At 42.7% G+C, this 13,736-nt stretch overlaps 1 protein-coding gene across 5 annotated transcripts in view; it reads left to right on the forward strand.

Moving 5' to 3' along the window:
* The window catches only part of megf11 (multiple EGF-like-domains 11), a 219,027-nt gene that overhangs the window by 178,849 nt on the left and 26,442 nt on the right, over positions 1–13,736 (forward strand). For all 5 annotated transcript variants that reach the window (XM_034176419.1, XM_034176420.1, XM_034176421.1 and 2 more), the window contains one exon: positions 11,128–11,274. In XM_034176419.1, the coding sequence (XP_034032310.1) occupies positions 11,128–11,274 (147 nt within the window). The remainder of the gene's footprint in view (positions 1–11,127; positions 11,275–13,736) is intronic.

Genomic DNA, 13,736 nt, shown 5'->3' on the forward strand with positions numbered 1-13,736 from the left:
CCAGAGTCTTCCGAGATGACATATCCCAGAAGGACTCCTTCTTCAGTCGGATGGATTCCCTGACCACCAATGTCCACCACAGTGTTCGACGGCTGCCACCCCTTGAGGCACCTAAGATCTTCAGGCCACAGCCCCTCACTGCAGTTTGCACTTTGTATCATCTACCAGATGGTAAAAGTTCATACTCCTGATGGAGGATGTGGGACAAATCACAGAGTATTTTCTGTGCTTGCCTATAAACAGACCGCTCATAGATGGGCTGAAGGTGGAGGGTTCCGGTCCTCCCCATAACATTCATGGCAGTCTCCACCAGAAGAGAAAGCTTTGATTTTAACTGAACAGATAAGTTCCCATACCATCCTGCCATCCCATATCTAATGGTACTCTTGAACACTGCCCGATAAAATAAAAGCATGACACATAGTCTACCTATGTGTACTTTACTCCACTCTTATATGTCACCATGAGCTCCTCCCTTTTCTTAATGTAGGTTTTCACCACAGCCATTTTCATCCTTTTTGCAAAATTAACTACCATATGTCCTTCCACATTTCTGTCCTTGATCCCATATCTATCCATTTCTTCCTCATACGTTCTGTTCCCTTTGCCCAATGAAGTCCTCTCTGATCACCACTCTTTCATGCTTGAGCACACTCTCCACCACCTCATCTAACTCACTCCACAAATCCTTTCTCCTTCATCTCGCAACCTACCTGTTGGGCATATGCACTGATGATATTCATCATCCACCCTTCAATTTCCAACTTCACACTCACGCTCCTACTTCCCTTCCACTTGGTCTTTTGCACACACAATAATTCTACCTTTCTCCTCTCCATCATATCAGCCAGCCCTCTCCCTTTACCAGTCATACTGGTAAAGTCATCCTGACTCTCACTTCCACCCTTCTAGCTTTCTTCTTCTTCTGTTGTCTGTGGACACGTTCTCCTCCTCTTCTTCTTCTTCTTCACCCAGCATTAGCACAATTTCCGTCAGCACCCTGTTGGGCAACAGCACCAGTGTCGGTTGTTATTAACCCGGGCCTCAACCTATCCAGTATGGAAATTTGATTTGTACTCTGCATTGTTGGGTTGGCTTGTTTTACGATGGCTGCCCTTCCTGACTCAACCCTACTCATTAATCCGAGCTTGGGACCGGTGTCGCTAACCAAACGGCCCCCCCCTAAAAATCAGTCCGCCCTGCTTTCACTGTACATGCGTCATTTCCACATAATCATTTCCACATAAATGCAGCATTATTTTGACAGGGGAGCAATCAGAGCGCGACAGCAGTACACCTCTTAAATCATTCTAAAGTCAAAGTCAGTTTTAAGCAGAAACAAGGCAGTTTTAAAGGTTCATGACAGGTTTGGTCGAATACGGCGAAACAGTGTGAAAGAGCTCAAATTAGTGCACCACGAATTATCGCGCCGGCGGGCAGGCGTGCACGATCCTGGTGCAAGGGTTCATGCATGCGACGGTGTCTTTCGAGCAGGAACACAGTGCGAGGTGCAGCACATCGCGCCGCTTATATGGAATAAATAAAAGATAAAAACCAGCTGGTACTTGTGGAACCACATCATGCCACTGATGTGGAATTAAAAAAGAAAACATACCATCCACAGGATTCATACCTGCACTTTACTGATTGCCAGCCTGAAACTTTACCACTGAGCTACCGTCACTGGCCTGTAAACAGTGCGGGTAAAATGCCTGAAATCAACAAAGAGATGGACGTATTTAAAAAAAAAAATAAAACCATACACCATAAAAAACACAGCATTTTATATTGAATCCCTCTTATCAAGTGGGCGATACAAATATGATTCATCTGTTCCTCTGTAGATGACCCATGGTCACAGACATGCAGTCATGAAATGAAATGAATGAGAAGCAGTTCGCTCTTCTCATGTCCACATCTGTTGGTGCGTGTCCAGCTGGCCCACACTCATGTCCTGCCCGACACTGTCTTGTGTCTTGTCGGCAGCGCGCCAGAACTGACACCGCATCATATGGAACAGAGCTCACGTGGTTGGCGTGAAAGTCAGATCGCCTGCTGTGTGTTATGATCTGATGGTCCGTTTCAACCTGGGGGGGTGCCTGTCAATGGGCTGCAGCAAGGGAGCGCGCGCACATTGGAGCCCACAGCATATATCGCCACAGCGATATACAGTATGTTTTTATTTATGTCCACGTGCTGACAGCAAACAGACACACACGAGTCACAGTGGGCAGTTGTTAGTCCATGTCCATACAAATGTAGTACCTGTTGTCCAGCTGGGTTGTCCAGATCAACAGATCTCCACAGCTGCTTCTGTCGGCGGCCACACCTCCTGTCAGTTCAGTGCGCACACCAAAGCCACACTCATGGGGAACTTAGACAAATTTCACTGCCAGCACGACAGTGATTGTCTGCAGACTGTTGTTGTGCCAAGAGTGCGAATGGCCACACATTTTCTAAGTGCCATGCGAGCGGTGTTAGATGTTCATGCGTGTCACCTGGCATTTGGCTGACACCTGCCACGAGAAGGTTAAGTTAACTTAATCATTTAAGTTAACACTGAACAATATTACGGGCTGGGGGGCCTGATGATTAAAAAAGGTATTAATTATGAGAATGCACTGAGCACAAAACAAAGTGTCTCATCGCAGTGTGACCAACGAAAACGCAGAAGCACCAATGGACACAGTTAATCCACTTTACCTGTAACAGTGCAGATACCGGTTATTTAAATGAAAAACAAAACACCTCTAGTCTTTGCATAGGTCCTGAACAAACTTGTCAGTGTCTGATACAGATTGTAGCCATTTTCTCTCCCCTGTCAGCAAAGTAATGTGCAGTTTAGCTGGGTACAGGAGCGCTGGGCTGAGTCCCCGCTTATAGAGTTCCAACATGACGCTCAAACTCCACGCACTGTCTCACCACTTTGGGGCTGTAGTCTTCGTAGAACTGAATCTTATGTCCATTGTAGGTCAGGTCAGCCCTCTTACGTGCCTCACGAACCGCCAGATCTTTCATTTGATAATGATGAAAGTGCAGGATAACTGTTCAGCGTTTTCCTCTATGAGCCAGTTTAGGGCTAAGCTACGGTGCGCCCTGTCTAATTTCAGCGGTGAAGCGAGCACCTCTTCCAAAATACAGCGACAGAAGGGCATGGACCCTCAATTGCTTAAATATGCCTGACCAGTGTGTCGCAGCATATTGCACAAACACAAGGGCGAAAGGTTTTAGCCTTTTCAAGTCCAGGCAGACTGATCAAAAGCCGCGGTGTTGTGTGATGCACGAAATGTTCGGCTGCCGCTCGCTCCGCTCGCACATCCACGTTTGCTCCCGACAGCAGACACTTTCCTCTACCGTCTCCATGTTCTCGCACCGCTCACAGGAACACATAAAATGTCAACCCCAAATAATATGTTCACAATAATCTTGAAATGGTCAAGGAACTTACGTAGTAAACACGACGGCGGCATGTAAACACGACGGTGGCATGTTTAGTTTGTTCCGTTTATTTCCTATTCTTTCGTGAAAATAACGTAACTAAACACGGATGAATGCAATGCCAGCCACTCGAAAACGGCAAAACCCAAAGGTAATGACGGTGGTCCACAAGTAATAGCTACACTGTCATGGCTCCGGAACAATAACAAAGGCAGTAAACAGACGCTCGAATCGAAAATGCTATACAGTAATTAGAGTGTTATAAACAGCAGCAACAAAAATCAAAGCCTACCATACCATTCCATATTCTACAGCCTTTCAAAATCCATTGGAATTGGCACGTCTCTTGCCTCTGCTTTGGCTCCACCATAAACACCATCGCCATTATTTTCGCTGCCAGAATGCTCCTGGTTTGAATGTTCGTCCGAAAGATACGGCTCCAATCTGTAGGGTCTAATCACTGCTGCGACATCCTCAGGATCCGAGTCAGAAATAATCCACACTTGAAGAGGAGTCAGAAAAGTTCTTGATCTCGTCACTGTCCATGCTGAGGTCCATCTGTTCCTGTTGTTAATCTAACAGACAAAGACAGGACTCTACATTCTGTGACGTCACAGCATCACGTGACCGCTGATGGTACACACTTTTGAGAAACTGTATAAACTTTATTTCTCAGTGATAATAATTAAAACCACTTTCAACTTACTATACTGTATGTATATTTTGATATTTATATCAGTTTTACCTAATTTTTTAGGTGTCATATCCACTTTAAAGTCTGCAGACAGCACAGCTCTGTGGTCTTCCAGCAGAAGGCCAATCTCTACCATAGTTACAGGTGCAGCAAGCATCAAAGTTTCTCTGTCTCATTCAGGCTTACTTTTGGACTTGGACATTTTGCAGGTGGTCAAAAAGCAGTAAATACAAAAAATAAAAATAAAACTGGGATTCCAAACAAAAAATGCTAGGTTTCCAAGGCAAAATATAGTGTACCGGTGTGAGCTGAAAATGCCATATTGGATTCTCTAAATGCCATACCGGAAGTCCAATATTGTGGGGATGAGGCGCGCACATCTCGTCGGGGCTGGTCCGCCAGCCGGCGATCAGTGCGGATGGCTAGTGCGATTAGCTCATCCAGTTGGATACTGGACATACTGGATTCTCTAAATGCCATACCGGAAGTCCAATATTGTGTACTTTTTGATTAGTTCTGTAACTGGGAAGTCTCTGAAACTTTGCAGTCTGAATGAAGCCTTCGGGGACCAACCTTTTATTTATTTATTTATTTATTTATTTATTTATTTTTCCCACCATCTGAAGATCAAATTTCCCAGATGATAAGTTTACTTAATTTGCCAAAACATAAAAATATGTCAGGGCCTTTAGAGTTTGTTTACAGATTTACAGAACATTTGGAGAAAATCTAAGCAGTGTCTTGTTCCTACAAAATGTCTATTTTTCCCCCTTAGCTGCTAAGATGATGTGAATGAACAATGTTGAGAATTGAGTTTGAAAAATTAGTTCTAGGAATGGCTCTCCATACAATTTGTGAGATGATTATGCGTCCTACAGTGTAAGGTTTAATATTGGTGATGAGCTTTTCTCCATTTAACAAACTGAAGCGTTTCTGTTAGATTAAGCAATTATTTGGATGAAGCTTCGACTTGTGTCAGGTGTCTTTCAGCTTTGCGTGTACGGCTCTTGTCTGTGAATATCAAATTCATGTTTCACTGTATGTACAAATAAGAGTAAATAAGAATATGTAAATAAGAATAATGTACAATTATTTCGCACATGCCATCAGAGTTCCACTCAGACACACATTCTGAAACTCGAAACCTCATTTGAAATTTCCTTTGACTGAAAATATCGAAGAATGGTGTAACCACTAAAGCAGCATTAGTGCAGTAGCTTTGAATTAAACCTGAACCAAACTCTAGGGACTAATGTTATCTAGTAACCAGGGCAACTTCAGGTTGGAATGGAGGAGTAAAAAGATGAATGAAGAGAGGACATGTTGACAGTGATTAGTCAGAAGCCAAGGTGTTAATAGGAGTGTACGGCACGCGCAAGTGTGCCTGACATTACAATAAATAAATTAAAGACTGACTGCCTTACCCACTACAAACACTAATGCAGACAGAGCAGCATGCTTTTCTGTCTAATGGTGACAAACAGAGGGACTCTGGATGCTTAGTGAGGGGGAAGAAGAAAGAACAAGAGATGCCAGAACTGAAGTCTCTTCAAAGAAGTCTTTTCACTAAGATGTGCCAGAGGTCCCACTATCCAATTTGTACTGTGAACAATACAAAGCCAAACTCTCTCCCCTTCTTTAACACTCTCCTTCTGCTCATGCATAAAAAGACACATTCACATTACCTGCTAAATAAAGTAATTAGAATTTCCTCTGAGTTAAAAACTGGATTCCTATTTGAGGTATCTATTATCAAGACCCTGCATCAAGAATCTCTTCAAAACTGTTTTAAAAACTGGTCTTGGTTGATGTCTGATTTCAAAAACTTCAATAACAAGTGTGGGCTCAACTTAAACTAAACAGTCCACCTGTGCAACAATCGCTGTAAGTGATGTGACAGTGTTCAGAACAAACAATCGCTCTTGTTTCTAGCTGTATTCCCCAGTCCCAGATGCAGCCATTTGATGACTTCCACATCTTCCTCTTGCTCTCGCTTGATTTTCCTTCTTCAGAGTCCACTGTCAAGACTCTCTGATTCACGTATGTGCACAAGTGTGTTTGTTCAGCCCACTGGGCTGCACGATGCCCCCAGCAATGCACCCCGGTGACTCAATTAAGGCTGACAGATGGTTCCGACCTGTGCAGCATTCAGAGCATGAGAGGCCTGGTTTGTCGACTCCATTCTTGCAGATAATAAAACCCACATTGTTTCCTGGAATAAATGCCTTAAGCTCAGGAGACTGAATGGAGTGGGCTGATGAGAGCTCACAGGTTTGACCTTTCCTGCTGAATCTATTCCCTCGACTGCACCTCTACACCCAGACTGTGAGACTGGGCCCTCAGTTGGTCCCCTGTATTTGACATTCAGATGCAGCACTTCATTTTTCAGCATAATGATCCTCACCCTTGCTGTGACATTCACACTTTCCTACCTCTTGCTCTTTCCCTGTAAGCAAATGTTTGAAGAGACAAGAAGCAGAGCAAAGACATATGTTAAAGTTAAAAGTTTTGGGTCTAGACAGAGCCAAGGTTCAAAGTGAGAGTCAGAGAATGAGACTAAATTAATAAAGATAGCAGTGGCCATGCTGTGGCTTCACAACTACTTACAGGGCCCTATCTTGATAATGTATAGCACATGGGCTATAATAAATGGTGCAAATGCTTCTGGGGCATTTCCAACCACATTGCTATTGATGTGGCATGAAATCTGAGTGCAGACTAGGGCAGTGGGCACAAAGAGAATTAAAATAAAGCTGCTGAGCTCAGTCAAGGAGGTACTAACCAAGCCCCAACCTCTGGTCCTGATAAATGAAGCAAGCGTGGCAGTGGCAAATCTTGCAGTTACTTGTATAGCCATTTAAAGCTGGCTCTGAAGGCAAGTCACTCCCCATAGAAGTCCATGTTAAAATGTCCAGCTTTACAGTTATGTAGTGTGAATAAATATATTTTCAGTTTCATACAGAAAAACAGTTTGGGTCTCTACAGCGATTTTACCTGTACATGGCAATTTTGTGTGTGATTTTTTTTTTTTTTTAAATAATTCGAACAGATTATTTATTGTCATTGTAACCAGTACAACGAAAGGTAAGGTGCAAACCTTTCAGTGCAACTATAAACCTGAGTAAACCACACACAGACTTGAAAGGTCATAAAATTTAACCCCAAGAAAGTGGTATGTCCAGAGCACAAATTAAAAAAGAAAAAACTATTATAAGAACGGAGTAGCAAAAAAGAGATTGCATATAAAAAGAGAAAACTATGTACAAAACTGTGGATATTTCAGTGACAGTGGATATTGCACATACAAAAAATTGCACTCATTTCAGGTGTGGCATGTGACATGGCTATTTGGTGCCAGTGGTATTCATAGCTCTAACAGCAGTTTTCAATCTATTTGTACTTGCTTTATTGGCTCTGTACTGTCTGCCTGATGGCAGTAGCTCAAACAGGGAATGGCCAGGATGGAATGAGCCCTTTAGGATGGTGTTGGCTCTCCTGAGACAGTAAGAGCCATGAAGGTCCTCCAGTGTGGGTAGCAGGCACCCAGTGATCTTCTCTGCAATTCTGGTAACCCTCTGGAGCTCTTTCTTGTTTGCAACTGTGCAGCTGGCAACCATGTACAGAGACAGTATGTGAGGATGTTCTCTATGGTAGAGCGGTAAAAAGATACAAGCAATCTCTGGTTTATGTTATTTTTCCTGAGGACTCTCAGAAAGTGGAGTCTTGGCTGTACCTTTTTTACCAAGTGTATGGCATTCCAATCCCAAGTCAGTTTCTCCTCCTCCCAGGAAACAGATGTCCCTGACCCTTTCCACACAGGTCCCCCCAATGATAATGGCTGAATGTCTGTTTTATTTCTCCTGAAGTCTGTAATTAGTTCCTTGGTTTTGGATGTGTTCAGGACAAGGTTGTTTTCTCTACACCACACCGTCAGCTGTTCCACCTCATCCCGGTAGGCAGACTCATCTCCTCCAATGATACAGCCTACCAGTGTGGTGTCATCTGCATATTTAATGAAGGTGTTGCTGGTGTGGATAGGACTGCAGTCAGAGGTGTAGAAGGCGAAGAGCAGCGGGCTTAGCACACAGCCTTGAGGGGAACCAGTGGTGAGTGTGAGAGCTGTGGACATGTGGGGGCCAATCCTGACTCTCTGTGAGCGATCTGACAGAAAGTCCTTAATCTAAAGACGTGGTATGTGGTAGATCGAGGTTCAGCTGTTTCCTCACAACACCATGGAGGAGGATGGTGTTGAATGCTGAACTATAATCCATGAAGAGAAGACTAGCATAGTTACCCTGTTGCTCCGTGTGGGTCAGCGTGGTGTGGAGAGCAGAGGTCACAGCATCCTTTGTTGACCTGTTGGCCATTCATATTTCTGTCCCAGCCAATAGGAATTTTCAGTCAAACCAGAAAAAATAAAAACATCGACAGTAATTTAACCAGACTCTCAATGGGAGCAGCTGAAAGAAGTTTAATAAATGTTCTAGTTGTTTTACAGTTGTTAAATTCACCTCATTGTGAGGCAGTATCCATTTAAAAGCAGTTTTGTGTCACAACAGTTGAAATGCAGTTTTATCTGAAATAAAACAAAATGAGGAAATCCTCAGATATCAGAAGCAGGAACAAGAAATTTTACATTTATTCTCAGTTGAACTGTTAATTAATTATCAATTGTTTACAGTTATTTTTGAGTTAACTCACTGATTCCCAACCTTATTTTTTTGGAAATGCTTCAAATTGGATCTAAGAATGGTGCCCAACCCCGCTTCCCCAGCCTGTGCAATTATTGATCCCCCCATCACACACACACACACACTGCAAAAGAATAAAGTGATTTATTCCAATTTTAGATTGTTTGTTAGGATATTTATTTATTTATTTATTTTTTGGCAAGCGTGAACCTTCACACAAATATAACATTCATTTTAGTTTTTCATTTTGGTTACTTCAAAGAAAACATACACCTTTTTATAACTATTGTTTATACTGTGGTGGCATAGTGGTTAGGACTGTTGTCCCACAACAAGAAGGTTATGGGATTTCTTCTCACTTGGCCATTTTTTATTCTGTTTGCGTGTTCTCCACATTTCGTGTGGGTTCCCTCCAGGTTCTCTCCCCCCACTTCCAAAGACATGCTAGTTAGGCGAATTGAGAACTTTAAATTGACTGTAGGTGTGCCTGTGTTTGTTTGTCTATATGTGGCCCTGCGATGGACTGATGTCCTGTCCAGGGTGTACCCTACCTCTCACCCTATGGCTGCTGGGATAGGCTCCAGCTGCCCCCTCCCCCCAACCCTTAATTGGAGTAAGGGGGTATAGAAAATGAATGAATGAATGCTTATACAGTAAGTATGTTTTTGTGACTTTATGAAAAATGTGCAATTCTAAATGTGACAACCTTAGAACAGACAAAACTTTGTGACCCTCGTGATGGGGATGAAAATGTGAACCCTGACAGCTGTCCTCTGTTGATTGCTCTCTGAGTGCTTCTTCTTCTAGTCAAGTGAAGTCTGGGAGCATGCACTGGTGTCACACATTGCCTCATCCACCACACTATGGAACTGTCCCAGGTTCTGGACAACAACCACCCACGCAGACAACTGGATTATCCCTACCTCTCGAAAGTAATCACCTATCTGCCACAGTCACACAAAATCTTGGCATCCCCTTGGCCTTCTCCAGCAACTGGGGGTCCTCAACACTGAGGCACTTTTATGCTGGATCAGAGACACATGCCATATGTCTAAAATGTCGTAGCTGACACACCCTCACAGTGCAAGTGATACTTCTCATCTGAGTCTACCTAAATAACCACTTGTTTGACACAAGGTCATTTCAACAGTGCCAAAGGATCCTCTGAAGAGACACACTACCAAACACAGTTCAGTCATTTCCCAAGGTAACTGGTTAGCATCCAAGTCTCAGAACTTTACAGTAAGGCAGGAAGGACCAGGACCCCAAAGCCTTGGACTTTTGTTCTCTTGCAAAGATATTGGCATCACCAAAAACATCTGTGCAGCAAAACTCATGACTCCACAAGCTATTCTCAGGCATCTTTCCATCTCAGAGGCCAAGGATCCAGAGACATGAATGTCACTGCCAAGATAAGTGATTGTCTTCAACATTTTTGCTACGCACAGATGCACTTTTGATGGCCCAGTGAAAGTAGTAATTGAAAGCCTGGATTATAGTCTTTATCCATATTCAAGAAGATTTCTCTGTGAAGTTGCTGCCATCATCCACAGTGTGCTTGCTGCTTAAAATATCTTCCACTTCTGTATGTAAGTAACAGGATTTTGGAAATTTTGTTAGTAAGATGGGATGTTCACATACATTTGGACAGTAATGAGGGTATTATTTGTGAGAAGATTTCATGATGCACAGAAACCGAGTAGGAGAGCTCTACAACAGAGCCATTTCCAGTAATCTTCTTTGCATAATGATTTGCAACAGTTACTTGATGGCACCTCCTCCAACTGGAATGCATTCACATGCACACAGGTTCTTTGTGTTCTGTGTATTTGTTACTTAGAGCTGGACAAAATTCACAGGGATACTTCCAGACTCTTCTAGTGTGAGTACTTCCCTTTGGCTGTGCACACTGCCGCTGCTCAGGTGAAAGAGGACGGATTGAGACAGAGAAAGCGAGAGACAGCGATGGCCTCCCTGGAGAGCCAACACTATTAATCAACACATTGCACTGGCAGGGAGCCTCAGTCAGATCAAAAGTAAATTACAGTTTGAAGGAGAAATGGAATCAGTAAGCATGGCCTCAACTTTAAAGAACTCGACAACCGCAAAATACAGTTTCTTTGTTCTCATCCATGAGGCATCCATGCTGAGTGAATATTCATACACACAGACGGTGTGATCTGATCTGTCCTTTGATGTAATATTACAAATGGTACTGTATTTACATTTTGGGAAGGGGCGGGGGCTAAATTTTATTTGTATTTTACTTGTTAGTGTGAATTCATCATTATAATGTACCTGCAGGTATCCACTGCGACAATGTGTGTCCACAAGGTTTCTGGGGTCTGAATTGTTCAGTCAGCTGCTCCTGTCAGAATGGAGGTTCCTGCTCTCCCGAGGACGGCACTTGTGTGTGTGCACCTGGATACAGAGGGACCTCCTGCAAAAGAAGTGAGCCTCTTTCTTTTTCTCTAAACGCCTTTCAAACATGCATGCTGTGCTGTGCTCCACTGGCCCATGTTTAAGAAGAGCACAAGCAAGATTTCTGTAAAAGTCAGACCAGCAGATTTCACATGCAGGCCAAGTACCATTTCTGCGGAATCAAGTGTACATAAGAAATGTAATCACAATGCTGATAAAGGCCTAAGTGACACTTAAGCCCCTTTCACACCGGGGCTGCTCCCAGTTGCTCCCAATTGTGTCATGCGTCATTATGACGACGCTGTGTGGAAGCAACTCGGTGCCGACACGATGCAGCTCGGCGCCACAACAGCGCGAGGGGCGCAAAGGAAAATTAAACATGTTTAATTTTTTTTTGTGTGTCCCCTGCTCGATGCAGAATTAAGTGGTTTCAACGCAAGTCAGAGCAACAGGATGGTACTCAGCGTGACTGGAAGCCATACCCTCACAAGACAACGTTAACTGACGCTAATTTATGATTCCTGCTGTGTTCCATTGTTCCCACAGTATAAATCACGCAGGATTGTTTTTATACCGTGTACACAATGCAGTAAAACTACATGCTCAAAAAACACAGAAAAAAAAATGCTGATTGCAGCAGCTGCTCCTCCTTGCTGCTCCTTTTCACAAAGGAGCAGGAGCAAACACTTTTAAACACTTTTGTGAGAAGACTCTCACAAAAGTGTTTAAATAAAATTCATAAGTCCTGCTCACAGACTGATTGGCAGAGTCCTTATCCAGTAAAAAGTCCGGACATCTCCAGTCCACTCACGGACGATTCGTTCACGCACGCACATGTGAACTTAAAAAAAGAAAGAAAAAACTGATTGCCAGAGACAGGACATGTCAACATCAAGTAGAACTCCAGACATCTCCACATTTGCTCACGGATGGTTCGATCGCACGCACGCATCTCGCGGTCAAAGGAGGAAAGATAAACTATAACAGAACTCAACAACAAATATAAAGTAGAAAAGAAGTCAGAGTGCACAGTCTGTCTGCAGCCAAACTGTGCACTCTGATGTCTCTGTGCAGAGAACCTGCAGGCTGCGTCCTCACCTCCTCTCTGCGCCCTGCTGCGCGCACCTGACGCAGACATTCCTGCGTCGTCATGACGCAACAGGGAGCAACTGGGAGCAGCCCCGGTGTGAAAGGGGCTTAAGTGACTTTAGGTAAGAGTTTGGATAATAGAAAGAATAGAAATTCAGACTAATACAGCCATTTACATTTTGTTTTTTATGTTTATAATGTATTTATCTAAAACTGAAATTACACTGTAATGCTGCAGTCACATGTTGATGGTAGAAAAAAAAGCACTATGCTCGTCGTCACAGCAGGATTCCTGTTTTCTGGAGCAAGAAAACTGATCACTGCAAAAACTGTCCCTCTCAAAATAAGCCAAATAATCCAAAATCTAGCCAAATTATCTTGTATTAAGCAAAAAAAAAAATCTGCCAATGGGGTAAGAAAAATTTACTTGGTTAGAATTCTCCAAACTAGCAAAATGTCTAGGCACTGAATAATCAAAATGTGCCTTAAAAGTAGACAGTTATTTTAAGATTAGCCTCTGTCTTAAAATAAGGAAAACAATCTTGTTCCTTTGCTCGGATGATTTGAAATCCATTGGCTTTCCTTGTCACTGGTTAAATAAAGCTTGATTTTAGCTGGAAAAACTTATTAAGAAATAGCGAGATACATTTTCCAAAAACAAGACATTTTTTCTTATGTGATAAATTCTTGAAAATATTATTTTTCTATATAGAGAAAAACTAAGTCAAATTTTCTTTAAACAAGTCTTTTTTAACTTTCTTAAATATCAGTTTTTATAGTGATTAAATCTCAATTTGAGTGTCAGAAGGCACATGGGAGATGACTGGCATCAGGTTTGTAAGAAAATCGCTCTCTGCTCCACTCCACCATGAAGCTGTATGCTTTAGATGGTGATCCAACCGATAAAAAAAATTCACTATGTACAGTTTTTGCAGTTTCAGCCACAGAAGCGGATAACTTATTTAGAGTTTTCATGGATGTCTTGGTGGCTTCCCTCACTAGTTTCCTCCTTGCGTGGTCACTTCAGTTTTGAGTGATGATCTGTGTTAATAATAATCCATCTATTTAGTGTGTTCCATTAATTACTGCCTATAAAAATAAAGGCCTTGTGCAGTGACTGATTAGCTGTGCCGTGACATCAGTATGCCAGTGAATTTTGTTGCCTCCTATGGTTCTGTAGAAATTATGACACTCATGCACAGCAGTAGAGCATACAGAGGTATTGTTTTCAATGCTGTGTCCATCCATCTGTCCTGTCTGTGATAAATTACTAAAACAATTTGGATCAGAATCAGAATAGCTTTTATTCTCCAAGTATTCACAGAATAGAAGGAATCTGACTTCGGTTTGAGCTGCATTCTGTGTACGGCATGTGTAAATATACACTAAACACTGAATAATTC

This window comes from Thalassophryne amazonica, chromosome 8 (assembly GCF_902500255.1).
Source record: "Thalassophryne amazonica chromosome 8, fThaAma1.1, whole genome shotgun sequence".
NCBI classification, from domain to species: Eukaryota; Metazoa; Chordata; class Actinopteri; order Batrachoidiformes; family Batrachoididae; genus Thalassophryne; species Thalassophryne amazonica.